The 24,595-nt window shown below is 38.0% G+C and overlaps 1 protein-coding gene across 3 annotated transcripts in view; it reads right to left on the bottom strand.

The window, feature by feature from the left end:
• Positions 1–24,595, bottom strand: part of LOC136874068 (ras-related protein Rab-21) — a 133,205-nt gene that overhangs the window by 89,815 nt on the left and 18,795 nt on the right. For all 3 annotated transcript variants that reach the window (XM_067147591.2, XM_068227648.1, XM_067147589.2), the window contains one exon: positions 10,131–10,258. In XM_067147591.2, coding sequence (XP_067003692.1) covers positions 10,131–10,258 — 128 coding nt within the window. The remainder of the gene's footprint in view (positions 1–10,130; positions 10,259–24,595) is intronic.

Below are 24,595 nucleotides of genomic sequence, written 5' to 3'. Positions count from 1 at the left end.
GGCGCCAGGGTCTAGGGACCTAAGACAAGGCTCTCCCTTCCTATGGGTAAATACGCTACTGTTTTCCAGGCAGAAGTATACGCAATACTGGCCTGTGCTGTATATATATGGAACATGCCTGGACACAGAAGATGCATCACCATTTGCAGCGATAGCCAGGCAGCATTAAAAGCAATATGTGCAGTTAAAACAACATCAAAAATGGTATGGGAATGCCAAAGGATGTTAGATAAGTTGTGTGAACTTAGCTCAGTTACCCTATTATGGGTCCCTGGGCACACAGGTATCAGTGGAAATGAAGAAGCTGACAAACTAGCGAAACAAGGCTCGAAAGGTTCTTTCACAGGACCAGAGCCCTTCCTGGGAGTGTCACTCCCAAGCGTGAAACTGGTAATATCCCAGTGGACAAACCAGTCTCACTTAGACATTTGGAAGAGGTTAACTATAGCAAGGCAGGCACGTGAACTTATCAAAGGGCCTAGCCAAAGTTATAAAAAGGTTCTGATAAATTTGAATAGGACCAGAATGCGAATGGTAGTTGGACTGTTGACAGGCCACAATACCTTACAGAGACACCTACACATCATGAAAATCAGTCAGGATCCGATGTGTAGAAGATGCGGTAGGGAGGAGGAGACCTCCGCGCATGTGTTATGTCAGTGCGAGGCTCTTGCAAGCACTAGACATCGATACCTTGGCTCACACTTCGTGAGCCTGGAAGACATCGGGAATGCCAACATCCGGACACTGGTATCCTTTATAGGAGCACTAGGGCTGGACTAGGCAAACCCATTTAAGGGACACAAAGGGTCTTCACAGACCTATGTGTGGAGCCCTGCGAAGGCAGGGCTCACCCATTCTTTATCTATCTATCTATCTATCTATCTATCCATCCCCCAGTCTTTGTCCAAATGAAGCCCTGTAAAGAAAATACTAGCCTGTTTGCATATCGAGGGGAACAAACAATTCCTTCATATGTTGCTAAAAAGAACAGAAATGTACTTCTTTCTACAATGCAAGACGATAAGATCGACCCAGATTCAAGAAAAGCCTACAAACTTGAGATGCTCACTTTTTATAACCTTACAAAAGGGTGGGGTGGTGTCAATGTAGTTGACAAGATGAAATCTGAATACTCTGTTTCCAGAATCAGTAACCGATGACCCCTTACATTATTCTACATGCTTTTGAACATTGGAGCAATCAACAGTTTCATTATTTTTAGAGTTAGACGAAATGGAAGTCGCTTAACTCACCGGAGCTATTTGAAGGAGTTCTCGATGTTGCACAGGGATTACATTGTAACTGTTCGCTCTCCTAAGGTTCTCATTAGAAGAGATGAAAGTTAATACCTGGGGACACATGAATATAAAATAAACTATTGTACCGGGAACAGCCGGTATGAAACTAAGTCCCCGTAATTAAATTTAAAACTTCGCGTTACACGCCGGCCCAGCAGCGGAAGACAGACTGGGACAGCGAGCAACAGCTGTGTGTGGCGTAGAGCGGAGTGACATCACAGCCTGCCTCACCGTAACACAGAGTGAGCCTAGACTAGTATGGAATGTTCCTCGAGTTTCTTCGGATAATAATTTTCCCTACGATAATGACTAGACAAAATCAACCACATCATCATGTAGCCCGGTATATTATCTGCATTCCTGCAAGGTTTGATTAAAATCCGACACGAGACAACGAAGTTGTGGAGCGAGATGTGAAGGCATGTTTTGGGCGTGAATCGGGTATAAATGGAGAGCTGCTTCGCTTAGCAGACCAGTGTGTTTCGCAGTGGAGTTCACGCTGCTAACAGCGAGCAGTCGGCTCGCGGAGACTGCGATACGACGTGTAGTGATTGTCAAATTTCGTCAAGTCCTGGACTTTAACTCCGTAGCGTCGAGTGTGGACTTATAAAAGTTTCTTTAAATCGTGAGTGATAGAATTCTGCTCCAACGGAGGGTGATAGAAATTGTGCTTCATCAAACTATTAATATTATCAAGTGATTGTTTATTCTGAATGAATGTCTAAGACTCACGATTATTTTTTCAAGTGTTCATAATTCAAAGTTAATGTTGTGGACAGTGATAGGGTTTGGAACAGTCTTTGATCCTTACAGAGTGATTGAATATTTCGAGAAATTTCACTAACATGACTTTGCTTTAACTTAGAATTCTTCAAGTGGCAAACATTAACAACTGATTGAGTACAGATTTAACTTGAACTTAGTGACTATGTCACTAACTTACAATTTCGTGTGTAGATAATTCTATAAATTGTGTAAATGTATTGTAGATGATGGGCTGTGGACTGTGTATTTGAACTGTGCATTTTTAATTCTACGAACATTCGAACTAAGAACTGTGCAGTTTCAATTCTGCGAACATCCGAACTAAGGACTGTTGGTGAATTATCAATTTCACTTTTTTTTTTAAACATGCGTGAACAAGATTAACTTCACGAGTGAAAGATTCTTATTTCATTTCAATCCAACTGATTTCATTGAACAGTGTTCAGACTCAGAAATATGTCGTGTGGAATAACTTCAGATTATACCAAGTATCACAAACTGTAGGTGGCTATTTATTACTTTATTGACACTTTATGGACATTCGACAACTAGTTTCAAGTGGTTATTCATTTTATAAGTTTAATTTCCGAGTGTTAAACTTATGTGCTTATTCGAGCTTAGTGACACTTTGCCACATAGAATTCATTCAAATGATTAATGACATAACAGGGGATAGATTTCAGTGACATTCTACCGTGTGATAATTCTTCAATTATACAGTTCTTACGTGTTATGAACCTTGTTAAAACCACTGCTATATCTCTTTCTCATCTGTGCAGAAGTCGCTTTTCGCATTAACATGTCCATGGCTTAAAGGTGTTCGTTCACGTTTATCATTTACGTGGCCTGTTTCAACGCCCTTACTTCTACACCGCATGGATCTTCTAGACATCGCATCGATCTTCTAGAAATTCGAGACCTTCAAGAACTTCCATCGAGAGAGGAAGGGTGGTTCAATGGTGCAAAGAGGAGCGGAGCAGCCGGAATTCTGGGACATCACCAGCCCTAGGACGAGGAAAGAACACTTCTCACTCTTTCTTCTGTACAGAGGTGATATGATTTTGAACTTATTAATAAACTCAGGAAAAACTTAGAAATTTCTTTCAAAGAAAAACCCTCTCCCTCTGTATGCACTTCAATTAGAACGGTACACGCCCTGCATTTCTCGTGCTCATCAAAGTACCATATTTACTGTTATACTATATGTGGCTTTACATTTGCCGCACCAATGTGGAGCTCGAAAACAATTAAGTATTCGTGGAAAGAAAGCAGTAGAGTAGAGTCTGTGTTTGTGGGGCTTAAGTGAGTGTCCATATAATTTATATGTGTGATTTGGGGGGGGAATCATGGCTGCACAAGGTGAAAAGGACATGAAATTATGTAGCGGAAACTTAGTAAAGGGAGGCGAGGCGCTGAATTCTAGGAATGTTGTAGATGAAAGCATTGAAGTAGATAAAACGGTAGAAAGTGGTGGGAGCATGGAATATAGCACAGAATCTGATGTAGCTAGGATGGAGGGCGAGAAAGAAAGTAATACAAATAGTGAAATGAATATTAAACAACTGTTTGTGATGATGCAAGGGATATTACAGCAAACGGATGAAATTAAGAAGGAAACGAAAGGGATAGATGAAATTAGGAAGGAAACGAATTAAATTAAGAAGGAAGTAGAGAGAACGAAAACCGAAATTAGCAGAGAAATAGAACAGACGAAAACCAAAATTAGCAGAGAAGTTAATGCTAGGATGGATGCTTTAAATCATAGATTAGATGAAGCACTAGAGCAGCAGAAACTTTTTGAGAATCAGTTAGCGGAACAGGAGAAGAGACGTAGCCAACATGAGAAAGAGGTAGAAAGAAAGTTGACTGAACATAGAAGCGAAGTCATGGAGTTGGTAGAGAAAGAAAATTGTAAAGTTAGGAGCGAAGTAGACCAGCAGATCACAGGAATTAATAGTAAAATTCAGGAACAAGTAGGAGAAGTTAGTAAAGTTAGAGAACAAGTACAACAACAATACGATGATCTGTGCGGTAAGGTAGAGATTAATGCTAAGATGTGTAATGAAAAGTTTGCGAGTGACGTAGAAACAAGAGAGAAAAGAATAAATGAACGTACTGATAGGTCGGAGGCACAAATACGTAAAGAAATCAGAGAAAAGCAGGGTAATATAGGAAGTCAGTGCCATGGTACAAAATTTCATAAGCGAAACAGAACTACCTAAATTTAATGGGAGGCAGACAAATCCTTTAGATTTTTTAAACACTGTGAAGAAATGGTTTGAAAAGCGAATAGAAGAAGGAATCATTGAATGGGAAGAAGCATTAGAAAAAATAGGCAATGCTTTTATTGGGGAAACTAAATCATGGTTTGCGGTGTATAAGAGCAGCATGACCAGTATAGTGGAATTCCAGAAATATTTCACGGAGAAATTCTGGAGTGAAGTTATACAAAGCAGGGAAAGAACGCATTGTCTTTGGGAAATTTAGGCCACATGAAGGAGTTTCTATGACAGAGTATTTTTTGGCCCACGTTATGATTTGTAAAAACGTAGATGGGATGTCAGCGGAGAGAGATAATGTGAAATTATTACTCAGACATTTTCCCAACAAAATCCGCGAAGCTAGCTGTATGCAACAGATAGAGTCTATTCAGGGAATGGAAAGATTGCTAGCAAGTTTTGATGCATTAGGAAATAGTAGTACACAAGAGCACACAAACTATCAAACACCACCCAGAAGACAAGAACACAATCACCGTGGTCAGTTTCAACCGAGACAACAAAATCTAGGTAATCAGTCACACCAGCAAAATAGAAATGTTCAGAGGGAATGTAATGTTGAGGAAGGCACAAGCCGAAATCAGGATACAAGGAGACAAAGTAATTTAAACTGATAGTAGACGGTAATGAGAGATCAGATTATCAGTCTTCAGTACATATTGCGAGAAATTGTGTAATGACGCACATGAATTATGATCCCGATGTCAGAGATGAGTTATTACAGGAGGTGGAAGTGGATCAAGTTGAAGTTGCTAGTAAAAGTGATAACCCCGTTGTTACGATCGTAGTATGGAGGGCGCATTATCAGGCTTTATTGGATTCAGGCAGTCAAAGGTCATGTGTAAGTAAGAAAAAAGGAGAATATTGAGATTGAAGAAATGCCTGTCAAATCCACATATATCGTCACTGCTGTAGGTAAACGATCCAAGCAAATATGTAAACAAGTTGCCATACCTATTTGTATTAACAGGAAGTTGAAAATTCAGATATGTCTTGTTATTCCGAACCTTATATTTGATGTTATCTTGGGATCTGACTGGCTAAGTTTATACTCAGCTCGGTTAGATTACAATGAGGCGATGGTATATTTAAGGTGGGATAATGAGGATATTAAAGTCACGTGGGATGCCGAAGTTCAGATGAAAGTGGAGGTTTGTAACATGTGGTGTGTCAATGAGGTTTCAAAAGATGAAGAAAGAGCGAATTTTAAGCCAGGTGAAGTGTGGTTAGAGGAGAACCAAGATGAGGCTTTGAGAGAAGCGGTAGATAGTAGCAATTTGGAAGAAGGTCAGAGGGACCGATTGTTGTGTGTGTTGAGAAAACACAAGGAAGTATTTTCATTGAAACCTGGCAAAACATGTGTATGAACTCTCATTTTCAGTGCTGGATCAAAGTATATTCGCTGGACTGAGATATCCGATACCACAGAAATATGCTAAAGCAGTAGACAATCAAATAGAAGCCATGTTAGAGGATGGTATTATTGAAGTTTCGAGTAGTCAGTGTGTCAATCTTTTCTTGATCGTGCCTAAAGCGACAGGTCTTAGTTGTAGTAAGATTATTAGTGAAAAGTATGTTCAGGAATTAGGTACGCCTAGGAGGTTATTATCGGATAGCAGATCTCAATTTACCTCGAAGAAGTGGAAGGCTGTGATGACAGAGTTAAGTATCGCACGTTTTTTCCTCAATTAGGAATCCGCAAGGAAATATGTGTGAACGCACGATGAAGGAATTAGGTAGGATGTTCAGATCTTTAGTTCTTGACAAGCACACTGCGTGGGTTGGTTCTTTAGTGTTGATTGAGAAATGGATTAACATGGTACAGCATGAAAGTACGAAATTCACTCCATTAGAGGTTTATTTTGGCAGCAATCCAAGGAATGAGCTGACAAAAGTACTAGGTATTACACAGGAATCTCAGCAGGACTCTAAGATATATGTCAGATTAGTGAGAGAGAATTTTGATTAAAGCGGCTGAGAAGCATAGCAAACAGCAGAAATGTCAGGTGTTAGATGAATTTCAGGTACGAGATTCTGTTCTGTTACGTGTTCCCATGCTCTTGTCCAGAGAAGAGAAGGTGACGAAGAAATTCTTTTTGTTGTATCAGGGTCCATTCCAGATTCATTGTCGGGTTGGTCCTTGTGCATACAGATTGAAAGATGGTGATCGTGTCATGTTGGGCACTTATAATATTCGCTCTCTGAGACGATATATTTCTGCGAATTAAGTGTTGTTTTGATAACACTAAATGTACTTGAGTTAGAAAACGTGAATTCATGTATAGGTTGTGAACCTAGACCTGACACTATTGTAGAAGCCATAAATAACTTGGGAATTATTTATTGTAACTGCAGAAGGAAATTCACGCAATAATTTTCTAAGTATATTTTTTGCAATGAAAACAAGAAATTGCTTGCTGCCATCTAAGAGAGGTAAGCCACGTGTGATGTGTGTGTGTGTGGTGTATATATTATAATAAGCTGGAACTGCAGAACACTTTGATGGTGAAGTGCAAATATAGTGTTATTTACCTGTTGTTATGTTGTAAATATTATGAGTATTACTGACAAACTTTCGGAAGAAAATCGGCAGGAATTATTATTAATGTTATATGGTATTTTTGAAACAGACATTCTACAATGAGATACAAGCTTTGATTATGTATGTTTTTATTAAGTGTTTGTAAGATGTAATGATGTATATATCAGCCGTATTGGTGTAGTGTGTTATTTTCATAAATGTTATATTTGTAAATAACAGGAGGGTGTAAGTAACCGTCCAGGCTTCTTCAGCCATACTTTTACGCGATATCACCCGATATCAAGATTATCCGCCATCGGCAATTATATATATGACATATTTATTTTACCTTCAATCATTTGTAAATAAGGCTTTGGGAATCATATTGTATATATTAGAACATCATTTATTATTTAAATTAATATATTACGTAGGATAGGAATTCATTACGTATTGTAAATATGGTTAATGTTGAGACAGAGTTGTTATTTCATCTCATACTTCCAGCGGGGAAGTTGGACGAGTCACTGGGTTAAACTCATGAGCAAGAGGCACTACACAGCTACCCGCGTGCAAGGCTAGCCAGCAGACTACATCATCGCCACGCCTACTGGACTTGTCAAGAAAGAAAAGAGGGAGATGATAATGCGATCTACGAATCAGATGCTTCGTTGTATTGAGATTGGTACTGAGCTGTTACCCAGAGTGGGGAGAGCCCGAAGATATATTATCTAGCGCGGAGCAACCCTCATCACTACCAGAACGTCAACCACTTTATTATTTTTGAGACAGTGAGTGCTCGCTTCGAGACATAGTTATTTTCGTACAGTGTGCTGTTGCTTCGACACAGTACTTAGCTGCTGTGATGCTGTCGGATCTCCGTGAGACGAAACAAGCTTACGGCTTGGGAGATATTCAGTAATTATTCTGGACGAAGAACTACGTTTAGTTCAAGTCCATGGCATTTGGTACAAGTCTGTATAGTATCAGTAGATTAGCTAAATTGGATTGAGATTTCTGCTAACATGGAAAAATTCACATCTCTGAATTTTCTCCTCCTACGATCAACGCTGATCAATTTTCACAAGTATAGGGCCAATGTCTAATTTAAAGACTAGGCAATTAGGGAGTGCTAGTCCAGATAGCCCAAATCACATCATAGAAGGAAGGATGTCCATGGAGCCAATTCTACAACAAGAAGAGGGGAACTAGTAACCATTTCACAAGTATAGGGCCAATGTCTAATTTAAAGACTAGGCAATTGGGGAGTGCTAGTCCAGATAGCCCAAATCACATCATAGAAGGAAGGATGTCCATGGAGCCAATTCTACAACAAGAAAAGGGGAACTAGTAACCACGGAAAATAGATGACCTCAACAGAAGCTGCAATTGATGAGCTTCAATTAGATAAAGCAAGCAACAGTTCATTTCAGTAACGTTAATTCTAAAATCCCTCCATGCTTAAAGGAACTTTTCCGATTCATCTCATTTTTTTGTATAATAAATTCATTTGTATTTTATATTGCGTTTAATTTTCTTTCTTAAGCGATACTTAATGGTTAATTATTTAAAATCCTACCCCTGTGATTTAAGTATAAGTCTCTATGCTAGTAAATATACTTTTGCTTTACAGTTTTGTTTAAAACTGTAACGCTGGCGCCCAAACATTACATAGAGAAATGGGAAACCATGGAATGATAATTCTATTTGCGTGGTAATTTGTGGGCAAGCCACATATAGTTTATTTTATATTCATGTGTCCCCAGGTATTAACTTTCGTCTCCTCTAATGAGAAGCTTAGGAGACCGAACAGTTACAACATGATTCATCATGCATCAGTTGACTGTATTGCTCCTGATATAAAGGTCTGTTTGCCCAGCATTTTGGGTCTTGAAGAAGAGAACCAACGTCAGCTACCTGTAAGTCAAATAGACGATGGACGCTGTGTTTTTTGTGCCATAAAAAAAGAATCATAAAACCAAAACCATGTGTGCTTCATGGAGTTCATGTTTCATCTGCCGAGAACACACATCATCATTTGTCCAGTGCACAGTGGAAAAATATTGAAATATAGAGGAGGGTAAAGATGACTGAATACTACTAACTTGGCGAGTTCGAATATGTTATGAAATAGATTTCATTCACAATTGAATTTGTTGTGTTTTCAGTGTTATCTTCCTAGAACAAACTTTCATCAACATTTTTTGGGATGGTGTTAGAGAATGAAGATAACTAATGACTAGTGTACTGCGGAGTTTGGGCATGCCTTGAATGGGTTATTATTCTGTAATGTTTTGTGTTTTCACTTTATCTTCGTAGAACTCAATTTCAACTAGATTTGTGTTATCTAATTAACGATATTCATATAACAAGTAGTTCTGATTGCCAAATATTCTTCATAAACTAATGAGTGGAATACATATTTTTGATATGTGTAGTAGGGTACCTTATAATGCCAAATACTCTCCAACAGGCTAGACATACATTTGTACAATAAATCCATGGTCCGAAATTTAAATTTATTGTGTGTTTAAACAATAATTTTAGTTATTTAGTTCTTTTACTGGGATGAACCATGTTATTTTCTGCCTGGGAGACTGATTACTTCGGATCGAGTAGGCGTATTTCAGACGCCTTGACAAAGAATACTGCACTGTATTCGAAATGTCAGCAAACTGTACGGAATATACAGAAAACAACAACATGGTTCAAGCCGGAAAAAGAACTAAATAATTCTACACACCATGGAAGCTTCACGTCTAATAATTTTAGTATTAATATCGCTCACAGAATCTGTCCGGTCAAAAAAACCACAAAAGGGTTCTGGTGGGCGAATTAGTAGAGCGAATTACCGAGGGTTAAGAGCTTTATGTATCTACCATATACACATCCCAAAACCATTTTTAAAAAAATAAAAAATCATTTTGTGCACATTTCATTCTCTGTTAGCAAGGACAATTAGATTTCGTCTACAAAGAATACCGGCTCCATGGCTAAATGGTTAGCGTGCTTGGCCTTTGGTTGCAGGGGTCCTGGAATCGATTCCCGACAGGGTCGGGAATTTTAACCATTTCGCTGGCACAGGGGCTGGGTGTACGTGTCGTCTTCAGCATAATTTCATCCTTATCACTACGCGCAGGTGGCCTACGGGCGTCAAATCAAAAACCCTGCACCTGGCGAGCCGAACATGTTCTCCGACACTCCCGGCAAAAAAAAGCCATATGCTATTTCATTTACCAAATTCTATATAATTATTTCACATACCTGTAATTTAACTCTGATGTCTTCTATGTTAAGCTTACAGGTAAAAAAAGAGGCTCCAATAGTGGGACTGATGTGATGGCTGAACATCTTTCCAATGTACCTTACAACCATACTGGTCTTGCCTACACCTGAAAGTAAATACAGGCATAAATTAACTCTAAGCCTTAAACTAATAACAGAATTAAAAGAGTCAGTATAAAACAAAAATTAAATTTAAAAATAAAACAGGAAGTGAAAATAAACATGATCAAAGTTTTATGGGTACAGGGTCTGCAATGGCTACACGGAGTGCTTGATGCACAGAGGAAGGACAAGGTACCTGCACACCCATATTGAAGAAAGGGGAAAAGTTTGTTAAGAAGCAAGACATACTTCACAGTGTCAACAACTATATATATATAAAATAAGAGTTTTGTCTGTACATTGCTCATAATTTAAAAAGGACGGTATTCCTGTATCAGTCATGCCCACAGTAACAAGGAATTGATCTTTTTACTTTTCCATAATTTCTGTCTGTCTGTATGTATGTACATGCATCACGAGAAAACGGCTGAAGAGAATTTAATGAAAATCGGTATACAAAGTCGGGTAATAAGTCGCTACAATCTAGGCGATAAATAATTTTATTCAGGCTGACTGAAATGGTAGTTTAAGGGAAGGCCTAAAATTTAATTCTCAAATATTTATGTTATTAGTGGCCATATCTTAATGAAACTCGGTATACAAAGTTGGGGAATAAGTCACTATAATCGAGGCCATAAATAATTTTACTCATGCTGAGTGAAATGGTAGTTTAGGGGAAGGCCTCAATTTTAATTCTCTAATATTTGTTATTAGTGGTCCTATGAAAATCGGTATGCAAAGTTGGGGAGTAAGTCGTTATAATCTAGGCTATAAATAATTTTATTCAAGCTGAATGAAATGGTAGTTTAGGGGTAGGCCTACAATGGAATTTTCAAATATGTATGTTATTAGTGGTCCTATCTTAAGGAATAACGGTATGCAAAGTCGGCGAATAAGTCGCTATAATCTAGACTATAAATAATTTTATTCATGCTGAATAAAATTGTAGTTTAGGGGTAGGCCTAAAATTTAATTCCCAAATAATTATGTTATTAGTGGTCGTATCAATATTTCCGATTATTTATGTCTTATACATTGTTACCATACCGGTTATGATCAGAGATATTCATGAATTTGGATTTTTGTTACTAAGTCTTATCAGCGCCGAGTCACGTGAAAATGGGTAAACAGGATATAATGAAAATCGGTATGTAAAGTCGGTGAATAAGGAACTACAGTCTACGCTATAAATAATTTTATAAGACCCCCTAATATCATAGATTCGAAAGAAAACTAAATGTAAAGGCCTACAATATAGAAAGCTCATAAAATTGATCAACAATAGCATTACATTGGCCATTGTTTTTTGTGATGTGCTTTGTCTTCTCTTGCCACTCATCTCCGATAGGATTACTGCTGCGTACCGAGTATTTTTTAAAATTTGCCTTACCTCGCACCGACACAGTTAGGTCTTATGGTGATGATGGGATAGGAAAGGGCCACGAGTGTGAAGGAAGCGGCCTTGGCCTTAATTAAGGTACAGCGCCAGCATTTGCCTGGTTTGAAATTGGGAGGGAATCCACGGAATAACATCTTCAGGGCTGCCGATAGTGTGGTTCGAATCTACTATCTCCCGGATGCAAACTAACAGCTGCGCGCCCCTAACCACACGGCCAACTCGCCCGATTGTACCGAGTGTAACAGTCTGCCTGCATATTGGCGGGAAGTAGCTGGGGAGTTAAATAACTTATTTTTTAGCATGCCATTCCTCTGTTTCATAAATTTTCCAATACTACTGGTACGTAACACACTGGTTCATCATAGCTGTACCGGCTGGTACATCTCTACGCGCACATTTGAATTTCTGCCTTAAAGTACTCCTCTACAGGAGAAACTCTGAACTTTAACAACTGAATCAACTCATAAGTTTTCTCAGATGATGTCACTATCGTAAATTTTGTGATTACGAAGTTGTCAGTACTGTGTGGAGTTCAACTTGTTTTGTTTCTATTGATCAAGACGTGTGGACATTCTCTTATAGATGTCTCTACTAAAAACCTATGACCATGCACCCTGGTGCGAAGTGGAAGAACTTTATTTGAAGAAATTTTGTATTCATAAGTTTGTTCTTTACTAAATTTCGTTCTTTCATTTGTAGGTTGGCAATATTAATCTTTTCTTTCCGCCAGTTTTGAATTGAGCCAATTCAGAATTTCTGTAATTAATTTTTGACCAATCATGTATTTCTTCTCCGACTTTGATTGTATTTTCAAGACGGACCAATAAAGAAAGAGGGTGTGGCTTGATTATTCATGAAAGGTCTCGAATCTTCCACAAGGGTATAAAAACTGCTGATTTTCTAGTCTCTTGGCCACTCGAACTACATCTAGCATAGTGTATGGAAGTGTAGCAGGAGGCGGGAAGCGCCTCTTTCATCCGGCAGCAGCTCTTCAACAAGGTAATGGCCGCTTAACATCTTTATTTCTTGCTAGCTCAGCAGTTTAATCCGCGGGGAAGGTCCGAAACCTTTATTATGTAACCTATCTCCAAACATGTAAATTGCCGACACTTTTGTAAAACTTCATGTATCTTTAACTGGAAATCGGGGATAGAGAGTGCTTTATCCTCTCGAGCGCCCCTTCATTTTGAATTTGAGGCGACTACGTTTTTGTAACCGTTCTTCTACTCTTCCTTAATGTGTTAAATTTATTCTGTACACGAGTCACCTCCAGTTTGGGAATAGCTCCCGTTTCATCGGCCTAGTGCCTCTTAGGTTTTAAGAAGTTTCATGTAGGAGTGCAGATCCACGCCTCCATTCAGTTTTGCATTTTGGGCCATTAACTTAACCTATTATTTTTCTACTAAGGCCATTAGGTTGGGTACAAGTTACCCCTGTTTCTTTGTAAGTGTGCCTTGAGGGCAGTGAATAGTAAAGTCCGTTGTGGTCTTTGATAGGCTCAGAACATTGAGAGCGGGTCAGCTCTTTCTTGTATTTAGATATGTGCCTCTAGGAGGCTTGACATTGCTAGGTGGGAGCAAGTGCTCCATGTAATTAGGGGTTTTCTCCCCTTTGGTAATATGTGGTTGTGAGCTGAGAGCTCAGAAATTGTAAAAATTAGGGCTTGTGGCCCAGATTGTTTAACTGTCTCTGGTCTTGTACCTGATTTAACTTGTTATTGGCTAAAATCTGAAGTTTTATGTGAAACTTGTTAAGTTTTGCTGTTGTTGAAAATATAACCTTTAATGCAATTTTAATCAATTTCTCTGCTTTGTAGTTAGTCCCATTCCAGCCCGCACCTTCTTTCACCTCTGCATTCCACGGGTAACCCCATAACAATAGCATTCGAACTATTCCATCCCTACTCTGAGGCACTGATTGGAATGAGAAGTGTGCATATTTACTGAGGCATTGATTGGAATGAGAAGTGTGCATATTTAACAGAATAATGGCAGAGAAGTGCTCACGGCTGTCTGCGACCTGGTCATTCCAGCTCTGGGACTTTGGACTGTTAGATTGGCACCTTAGAACTGTTTGTTAAAAGTGAGAAAATGCGCAGTTTTTCATTTGATCGAGTATTTTATGTGATAAGATTGCTTTTAATCGCGCTACGTTCCTACTGATGTTTTTGTAGTGACCTATGTTGGCTTCAGTTAGGAAAACCACAAATTCAGTCATTCTGAGAATCCCGTAGCGAAGCACAGGTACATCAGCTAGTAGTTCATATAATTTTAAAGCTTTTCAGTCAGTCAAAAACACTAATTATAACAAATAAAATACTATAAAATACCAAAAAAAATTACACACTATTAAACAAAGAATGAAATCACAAGCATATACTGTATGTACAATATTGCTTATGTAGCATAAACTTGTCAATGATAGTGAATTGGTGATGTTATGAATAAGTAAGAACAAATATTGACTGTAGCAGTCCTCCATTATCACATTAATAACTTTCACAATTTTTTTTCTTATTTAAGCTACTATAGCAGTCACTGCTAGCGAGGTCCTTGGTTGATAAAGATGTTGATTCCCATAGGGAATTATATTGGTATTATAAGGTCCTTGGTCCCACAGAGAGAGACGACAATGTCTGTCTTACTCCTTCCCTGCCTGCAATGTTGCCGGCCCTCCATCCTTCGAGCATATGTCAACCGGAGGTATATTTCAATTTGTATTCAGTATTTTGATGAAATGCTTAAATTTGATATGATCGTGGTAATGATGCTTTCAAGGGCATAATTAATTTGAACAAATTATTATTATGATGATGAAGATGATGATGATAATGATGATGGTGATGATAACAAGCTAATGGAAATATTAGATGACTTATGAATTTCAAAAAAAGAACTTGAGACCAAGGGAGGAGACAAAACAATAATGAGAATAATTTTCTCAGCAGAATCTCGAGATACAGACCCATCACTTCCCTCCCTTATCCGCTGATGTGTACCTTAGGAATGTAAACCTTTCACATAACTCAGGATGAGCTTTACAAAATCAGCCCATGCTATATCAGGGTTTAAATACCGAGCACGTACAAACCTGGAAGAAAAACTTTGTGCTGGGCTTATGATGCCCGACTGCAGGGGGAAAAAAATCAACATAGAAGGCAAAAAAACGATTAAGAGCAATTTCCAAACTGATCTCTACAAATTTAAACAATAAAAACAATAGTTAGATTTTGTGGTTTTTAGCATTTGCAATAAATGCGAAATATGTAGGTGCCTTCATCTTGCATGACCTGTATGAGTGGTTTTTAGCGATTTTGAATTAATGATAAAATGCAAAATTGGTTAAAAATGCAAAGTTATACAATTTATGTGAAATTGATGCAAAATTCTCAGTTTTATATGAAATAAATATATTTTAAAAATCATCATCATCATCATCATCATCATCATCATCATCAATGTCCCACTCCAGTCACCTGGGTGTGGTTAACAAACCTCCTCCACTCCTTTCTGTCCTTCCACTTTTCCTGCTCCATTACTTCCGTCACATCCAATCCAACTTCTCTAATGTCCTTCCAAATCTGATCCATCTACCTTCTTCTCGGTCTTCCAACTGGTCTCTTTTCCTTAACTTCTCTTTCCAATTCCCTTCTTGCTACCCGTTCCTTTCCCATTCTTTTTCATGTCCGAACCATCTCAATTTTGCTTTCTGTATGTTTTGTACTAACGGTTCTATATTTAGCTCTTTTCTGATTTTAATATTTTGAATTAACCAATGTTCTTAAAAATTTCATTTCTACTGATTGGATCTTACTATCTTGTCTCTTATTAGTTACCAGTGTTTCTAGTCCGTATGTTACAATTGGTATGAAGTACTGTTTATATAAAGTCAATTTTGTTCTCTTGGGTACTTTGTCATCCCATAACTGCTCTCTGACTTGATGATAAAATGTTGTAGCTTTACTACGTCTGTTATCAATTTCAGGGTTGATTTCATTACTTCCATTAATAATGCTACCCAGATATCTTAACTGTTCTACATTCTCTAACCGTTCTCCATCTATGTTCGCTTGGCTTCTCTTTTTCTCTTTTCCACAGTGCATGACTACGGTTTCCTTTTTACTAATTACCATTCCAAACTCCAGATTTTCATTCCAAATGTCCAGTCTCCTTTGTACTTCCTTTTCTCCCTTTCCCCAAATCACCACATCATCTGCAAATACCAAAGCATTCACTTCATCACTACTGATACTTTGTTTTACACGTTTTACGATTTCATTTGATTTCCTTTTTAAAAACTATGCATTTTTCTTAAAAATAAGATATATGTTATTTATTTCAGGGGAAAAGATTATTACGGCGCCTTAAATCTTTCATTGTGTGGAATATCTATCAAAGGGCAAAAAGCAGTGCAAAGAACAACCAATCAACAGCTTAAATACTTTCAAGCACACATGCTCATTCTCTTCGTGTTGACCCTTGATCATAGTTGGTTATTCTTGACATAGGTGTTGAGTTCTGTTTTAAAGTATGGTAGCGGTTTATTGTCTGGTAGCCATGGGTAGAAGCAAAGTGACGATCAAATGGTGTGCCAAGAGTTACATATCGGAATATTTTTATGTAAGCGATACAGATAGGCCTATACTGATATGCTGGCTATGCATTCAAAAACTTGAATGGAAGAAGAAAGATGTTTTGGAGCCCTTCCTTTGCCTCGGCAGCACTTCAGTGCATAAGGGCCTCCACGAACAGTATTGATGTAGAGAGGTTTGTTTTAGCAAGTACAACATGACTGTAACTGATAGGCGGTCTCAAATGAAGGAGGACACCATTTAAACAATTGGCATGTTGTACTTTAATCAACATTGAAATTCCTCTTCCTCGTAGGTGTGTTGTACTGTGATAAATGAATACATTCAGAATAGTATTTTTCACTTTGAAAATTGTGTTTGTAAATATGCATATTCATGTGTGTGTTAATACTTCTAGCAGTCTTATGTTGATGTTTGTGTTATTTTCCATAGTGTATTCAAAACTGCATGACGAGCAATTTGTGATTAAACAGTACGAGTTTACTCCCAACTACTTTGTGTGGAATTTAGTAAATTAGCCTATTTTGGCCAATTTGCTACGAAACTCTAAAAATCTGATTTTTAAATGCTATAAACCATGAACTCTAACAATAGTGTATATTTTCTGGAGATATTCTGAAATCCAGGAGCATGTGTATATTAACATTTCGATGTTTTTACATTTTGATATAAAATACGAGTACACTGTTCAAGTAGCAAACTAGGCATGGTACCTGGTTGTTATCAACCTTGATTCACAGCATCTGTCATAATTACAGTAAGGTGAGGATGTGTTTGCTCTAAACATCCCCAAAATAGGGAGGCAAATAAGCCTTTATAAGGACACGAAGGAACCATCAACCCTTAAGCTTCAGGCTAAAAAGAAACAAATGTCAATCATGACATTTCATGTTATAGTTTAACGTTTTATTTAAAGAAAACAAGTCGCTAATATCAGGAAATGGTTAATACTGTTGTTGCCACTTTCTTGCCCCCATTGTCTATCACTCAACACCACATTCGAGTACGGTTCTGATTAATATAAGCCTCATCCGTGTAATATATAGTTGCAATCCCTTGCACACGAAATTCATTTTCCACAGAAATTTCACCCGCACAGATGCCGTGTCACTTTGCTCCTTTAAGAAATTCCCAGCATCATTAAACCTTTTGAATTTTAAACCAATCAATTTTAAAATCCTGTGCATGGGAGTCGTACTATCGCTGTAGCCCACATCATCTTGCATTCCAGCAACCACCTTTTTGCTGTAGTAAATTCACATTGGTTGTACATCGCAAAAATTTTATGCAGCAGAACACATTTACTGAAATCATCCATGCCAGTACTTCCTTAATAGGGCAGAGATTCTTACCTGGAGACCTTTAAAAGTCATTTCCACACCTCAGAAAGTAAGATTCTGCTTGATTAACAACCCTTTTGACAGTTCTCAGCCCTTTTTCACATGCACATGCTATGTGCACCCCCCAACAACGCCCATTGGCCTGCCAGCTTCCTTCTCAATCAGGAAGTAAAAATTATCTCCCGCACTTGTCTATGCAATACTGCATGCCTTTACCTTCTTCTGCCATCTCACAGTCAATCAACATCAATATCACAACACTCCAAACAACAAAAAATTCACTTTAAACTCACAAAAGTGGAGAAATATAACAAATTTGAACTAGCCCCTTACATAGCGATCATCAGAACATTATTGCATGCTACTGGATGAATGTCACGAAGGCGCACATCAGGCGAAGTGGCGAGTGCTTTAATCATCTGTTACCTTCAGTAATTGCGTCTAGATTGAAGCCAGTTCCTTTGTTCTGGTATTGGTAGCTAAGTAGGAGGGTGAGGGTAAATTCTGTAGGCAATAGTTCTGTTCTGTGGAAAGGGGAAGATAAGTAGGGGTTGTTCATTGGAGAGAGAGAGAAAGGGGAGTGCTTTTTCATCTTATAATGTATTTTTGTGTATTAGGGATTTTGATGGGATAAATAAATAAAAAATATGCAATTGAATTGAAGAGCATTTTGTAATATATTATTTTTAGTGATTAAATAATAATCTACTAAAAGTCCTGAGTGGCGATCTTGCTATTGATAAGAATATCCTAACCCGCATTCCAGATATTTAAATAAGATATTTAATGCAAAATGTGTGAAATGTTGTTCAGAAAATGAATTAAGCAGGACAAAGTGTTGGGATTTTTTAAATGTATGTGATAATTTACCTTTTTTTTTGCAATATAAATTTCGATAGCTTCTTTAATGTTCAAAGATTTGCTTTTATTTTCTACGTGTAAAACGTTTAGATCTAGGTTGAGGTCTGTGAAATGGTGCGAGTTGTATACGTGCTTTCCAAAGGCTGAAGCCAGATTGCATTGAATCAAATAATTTTTTGTTTGACCCATATATGTGGTGGTGCAGTTTGGTTCTTGACATTTGAGTTCAACTCATGACTTGGAGAAAGAGCTAATACAAAATAGCTAATATTTTCAAAAACAAGGTCTAAAAGTAGCCTTAAGACAAATCAGCAAACGGAACAAAACAAAAAGACATTTCTCCACCCATAAGTTTTTCTTCCTGCAACAGCATAATACATTGTATCCCAAAGGCTTTATGTACGATGCAACAAATTCTAATAATCTAATGTTATAAGTCTGATATTATGAGACGTGAAAGCATAAATCAAAGGGAAATCATTAGGACTACACTTCGGCCCGATTGTATAAAGCAGTTGATCCTAGATCAAGGAGTAAAACAGACAGCAGATCACGTTGATCCTGAAATTTGTATTGTATAAACGTTGATCCGAGATTATTTCTCCTACATCTCGAATCAAAACTGATCCAACAAATTCCTTGGATCAAGTCTTGTGATCCATATCAAGTAGTGTTCTTGTATTGTAGGCCACTTTTATAAACGTGAAAAGAAGAAGGCTTCTGTAGTGAAAAATAGTGCCGTAACATTAAATCATGGTAAGAAAATGAAAAATGAGGTTATTACCGGTATTTAATCCGATATAGGGATTTTTATTGCAATTCTTTCTTTGAATTACAAATGTCCGACTATTATGATTTTTCTTCAGATGACAATAATGAAGAATTTCGACAGTACCTTCGAGTATTCCAAGAGACAGGAAACTCATTCATAGAACTTAGTGACAAAATCTTGAAAATGCGATTCCGTTTAACCAAACACACTGTTGAGGTTTGAAAAGTAGACTTTGAGAAGCTCTAATGAGACGATCGAATAGAAACCAGCCATTTACTTCAGTGTTCCACATTCTATCGACTCTGCGATTTTACGCGACAGGGTGTTTTCAAATCATAGTTACTGATTTATTCAAAACTGATAAATTACGGTCTGTCGACTCATCCATAAAGTAATGCAAGAAATTGCTGCATTGAGATCCCAGTTTATCAATATGCCTTCTAACCAGAAATAAGCAAGAAGAATCGTGCGTCAGTTCTATGTCACAGCTCATTTCCCAGGAGTTCTTGATGCTATAGACTGTACACATGTGGCTATCATATCTCTAGGGGGTAACAAAGCTGAAATGTTCGTGAACAGGCGTGGATGGTTCTCTCTGAATGTACAGGTTATATGTGAAGCTAATCTATGTTGTCTTGACATAGGAGTAAGGTGGCCTGGATCTTCACATGACAGTAAACTAATATATTCGATAACTCTAGAGTTCATGCTCGGTTTGAGGCACAGGATTTGCCCAAAGGATTTCTTCTCGGAGATAGTATCTACCATTGCCGTGAGTACCTCCTCACTCCAGTATTACACGAACCAACACCTGCAGAGATGACATAACAGACCTCATCAGAGATAGCGATCCACAATTGAAAGAACTTTTGAAGTTGTTAAAAGATAATTCCCCTGCTTGATGGTGGGTCTGAGTGAAATTACTCCGGGTTTGGCTATTATAGTGGCAACTTTTGTCCTACATAACATGGCATTCGATTCCATAGATGGTGAACCTGAGGTAGAAAGAGATATTTTAGCAGGTCGAAGGATTATCGAGGAACTTCCAGTCTTCGATGAAGCTGGGCTGAATGGAGGAAATACTGCTGTTGGGAATTTACAGTTGGTTCAGTACGGTACTCCATCTCAACCAGTAATTAATACTAAATAGCCTATACAATATTTATATGCTTGCCTTATTATCTACAGCCGACTTCTTCGTTCGTCATTTGACATTCTTGCAGCATAATTGTAAGGTTTTCCAATCCCGTCGCGCCACATTTGCGTGGGAATTGAAATCTGAAGCTAGTGCTTTCCAAGCGTTTTCCTTCTCTTTTGTACTTACACCATCAGTCTTTTTTTTTTTTTTTCAATGGTATTCTTATGTTTTGTATAAATTAAATCAATTAACAAGTCCTTTTCATTCGCTGTAAAATTTGGGGCTTGATTTTTTTGCTCGCTGAAATCCTTGTCATTCTTTTCCATGATCATGTCCATTTTTCACTCAATGTTTACTCAATCTGTTTGAGATCTGATTGACACTACATCAGAGAGAACAAAAAGGTGAAATAACATGACATTACTACCAACACACTCCTGACTAGTTCGAATTCCCCACGCTGTTTACGATGTTGCCAAGCGAAAATCTATGATCACAGATCAAAGTTGATCCAGATCATGAGATCCCAAATCAACGTTATACAACACAATGAGCACCTTGAAAAGGATCATTTTCTGATTTCGAATCAAAATTAATCCCAGATCAGCTATGTTTATACAGGTGGCCCTTAATCGAGTGTGAAGACTACAATATCAATTGAAAACTGATTTACCCACCCCAATATCCATCCTTCGACGAGAAAGGAAAATAAGAGTCAAACTCGTAAAATAAACAGCAGAAAAAGAAGAAGAAAGTGGTAATCTCATTTCTAAATACTGACTACCTGACAAAGAATTGACCCTATGTCCTTCCAGGCAAACTTTTACCAATTCTGCTAGGATAACTACATCAAGTGAATGACTTTAAATTAATTGTTAATTTAATGAAAGCTTATGACCTTGCTGTATTAATTACTAGACTGCTTGATGAAATTAAGTTACTTCAATCCAAACAGGCAATGCTGACCAATTGTAAATATTACCTATATGCAGATGATATTCAGTTAAATACATTCATACAAAGTCTAGTGACTTAATGCACTCACTAAGTTAAACAAATCCCTTATTAAAGGCTGGATTAGCATACACTGCCTGAAGGTGAGCCCATCAAAATCTCTTCAGTTAGAAGAGTGTCACTCTACCATAGCAGATCCAAAGACTTCATTCACTATACCACTGCTTCTCTCCAGCATACCCAAAGGGATGTTTTCCACACCTTTGACCAGCAGATCATGGAAACTTTGCACCATGGATGTAGTGGGATACTTCCACGATGCTTTTTGGCAGCGGGGAGACCTTTAACGTTGAGAGCGCACTGGTGCTGACACATACCCTCTGGATTAAAGGCATGGTTTCTCCTTGATAAGAGGGGTAAGGGATTGGTCCTTTCTTCTCCAGTTTAGATGGGCTGGGAAGACAATCCTAGTAATGGTCGACAAAGCCCTCTCCGCCAGCTTAAGAGCTGCTTTTGCCAACCTCTTAGGGGAGGGAGACTTGGTCTTCCTACATGATGAGCAGTCTTAGCTGGTGCAGGCTTCTTTTTGGTTGAAAGTGGGGCCATCCTCACCATTAGGCGTTGGCTCTTAGCGGGGTTCTTCTTTCGAACAACTCTGGCCCGTGACACAGGTTTCAGGACTGGTTTATTACAAATGGCCGTGTTGCTGAGGCACTTTAACAGCCTTTACAAAGGACGTGGTAGGTGGAATAATGTGGTATCGAAGTGAAAATAGTGCGCTTCGTCATATGTACACCATCAAGGGTTATGAATTTCCGCACGCGCCTGCCCTCCTCTCTGCCCACACTTCTCTCCCCGCCACCAATCGCACACCATCAGCTATACTACACACCGCAGCGCGAGGTAAGCGTCCTTTCACTTTATGTTAACCTTTACCTATCTCCATTTTTTGTTTTTACTGACTTTCTCCATTTAAACAGGTCCAATTTGGCTTCAGCTAAGAACTGAGAATCAATATATCCACGCGCAGTTTCCACCTTCTTCTCAACCAGAAATTCAAAAATAACTTCACATCCAACCATCAACAATGCAACCGATCAACACAGCTTTAATACACCAAATGCCTAATTTCTCCGCTTAAGTGATCAGTGTCAAGCCGACTCGACATCAAAAGAGTATCACTCTTTACTCTCCAGACTTTGTAGATACTTGTATATATGTTATTTTACATTGATTCTTTAGTACGAGGACTACTGACATCCACGAGGTTATATTTTTACAACTCTAAGCACCCCACTTGTACTTTGTTCCAAACTTGTTTGTATATATATTATTATTTACTACTCACCTGTACCATACTAACATTTCTCATCTCATTACCACACTTCACTTTATAAATTATAAATCCATACGATTATTACAGTTAAAAATAACATGTTTTAGGATTCGACAAAAACTTATGTATGCTTTAATATGGCTGATGATGACCCCTAGGTGGGTCGAAACTAGTTCCATGTAATTTATAACATTGTAAATACATATTAGTACTGAATAGGTGGAAACCTTTACTGTGTTACTATTCATATATGTACACCATCCTACACTTAACCTGAACCCATACACCAGCCTAACCCCACTCTCCCTCCATGCCCCACCCCTCCATTACTGCACCAATACAACACCAGGAGTAGAAAGGTTAATAAGACACGCGCTGCCGGAACAGACAAGTCCACCTAGTATGAACTGAACAAGTAAGCCATTTTACAGTTATAAGGTTTTAAGTTTAATACATTTTGTCACAACGCGTGCTCTAAATTGTTAATTAAAATTTATTTTTACTCCATTACAGATAATCTTAAGAGACACTGGAATTAACCAATGAAGGTTAAAATCCTCGACCCGGCCAGGAATTGAACCCAGAACCCTCTGAACCAAAGGCCACTACGCTGACCATTCAGCCAACGAGTCGGACACAAAGCAGTACTGAGCTGCAATGACATATTTTCAGACAGTAAATGGCAATTAACACAAGAACTAGATGTGTTGCAAAAGAAGCAATGACATTTCTGATATCTTATTTAGTTAAAATCACTTATCATATGCTTTGCTGCAAAAATCACGCTGGATTATGTTATTATGTTTGCAGATCAATATTGATTGATTGAAATGTTAAGTACGACTATTCCCTGTAAATATGTATTGTAAATTTGTGTAACCTCAAATACGAATTGTGAATAGGCCTACATATAATCTCAAAATCTGTGCAGTCAAAAACTGTGGACAAATCTGTAATATTTGTGTATTAGGTGTATCCCGCTATAATTTTGATACATATGGAGGTTTCTGGAAACCTACCATGATGTTTTAATATCCAGATACAAGTGTAAACTGTAATCAAACATTCAAGTTTTTCTACTTCACCCAACTGGCCAGTCGACAGTTGTTGGGGCGTGTTCCACTGTAAGAACCTTTCCAGAGGTAGAAACTTCTAGACTAGCTATCAAATGGTATATATATTGAGCGACAGCCAGAGAGGCCAGTGAGCGTTACAGTGAGTGAGTTGAGGATTTGGTTTACATCTGTATTTGTCATTTTCAACAGTAAATTGCTTCAGACTGCTTTCCTTAATTGTGTTGCAGTGTTGTGTATAATTGTGTACCATTGTATAGTCGTTAAGTGAACTGAGTGGGAATTGTGTGTTGTAAGGAATAGACTCTGTGACAAAGTGGTTTCACAATCAAGAAGTGGACATACCTTGAGTGATATTTATTTAGACAAATGTGTTGCTGCGGGTGAACATTACGAGAACTACTTAGGGGCACCTTCATCAACAGCTGACCACAGGAAGCAGGAATATGTGCGATGTTTACATATATTCAATCACATTACAGTCACCTTCTATCACTGAATCCCTTTCTATGTTTTTGTCTAAAGCCATTATTAGAATTTAAGACCACATTCCCTGTGTGTTAGATCTGGTCATGTATGTGATGTAGATAGCCACCATAATGTATCACACTGGCGTGAAGAGTAGAACCTTTGTCCCTGTACATTCTCTATCCCAAGTTTTGCTTTGTTTTTGACACAGTATATATGTTTTTTCAGCTAATTTCTTATCTTCCCCGCTTTTAGAATAATATATCATTCTTCATAGTTTTGGCTTTACTCCATAAAATGACTAATGGCTGAGTATAACGCGAAAGCGGAACGCAATACATAAATTAAGGAGAATCAGAAGAAGAATAATCATTTAACAATGCTGTCTTCATATGATTATTTTTTACTGC

Source organism: Anabrus simplex, chromosome 5 (assembly GCF_040414725.1).
Source record: "Anabrus simplex isolate iqAnaSimp1 chromosome 5, ASM4041472v1, whole genome shotgun sequence".
NCBI classification, from domain to species: domain Eukaryota; kingdom Metazoa; phylum Arthropoda; class Insecta; order Orthoptera; family Tettigoniidae; genus Anabrus; species Anabrus simplex.
This window is presented reverse-complemented; position numbering and strand designations above follow the sequence as displayed.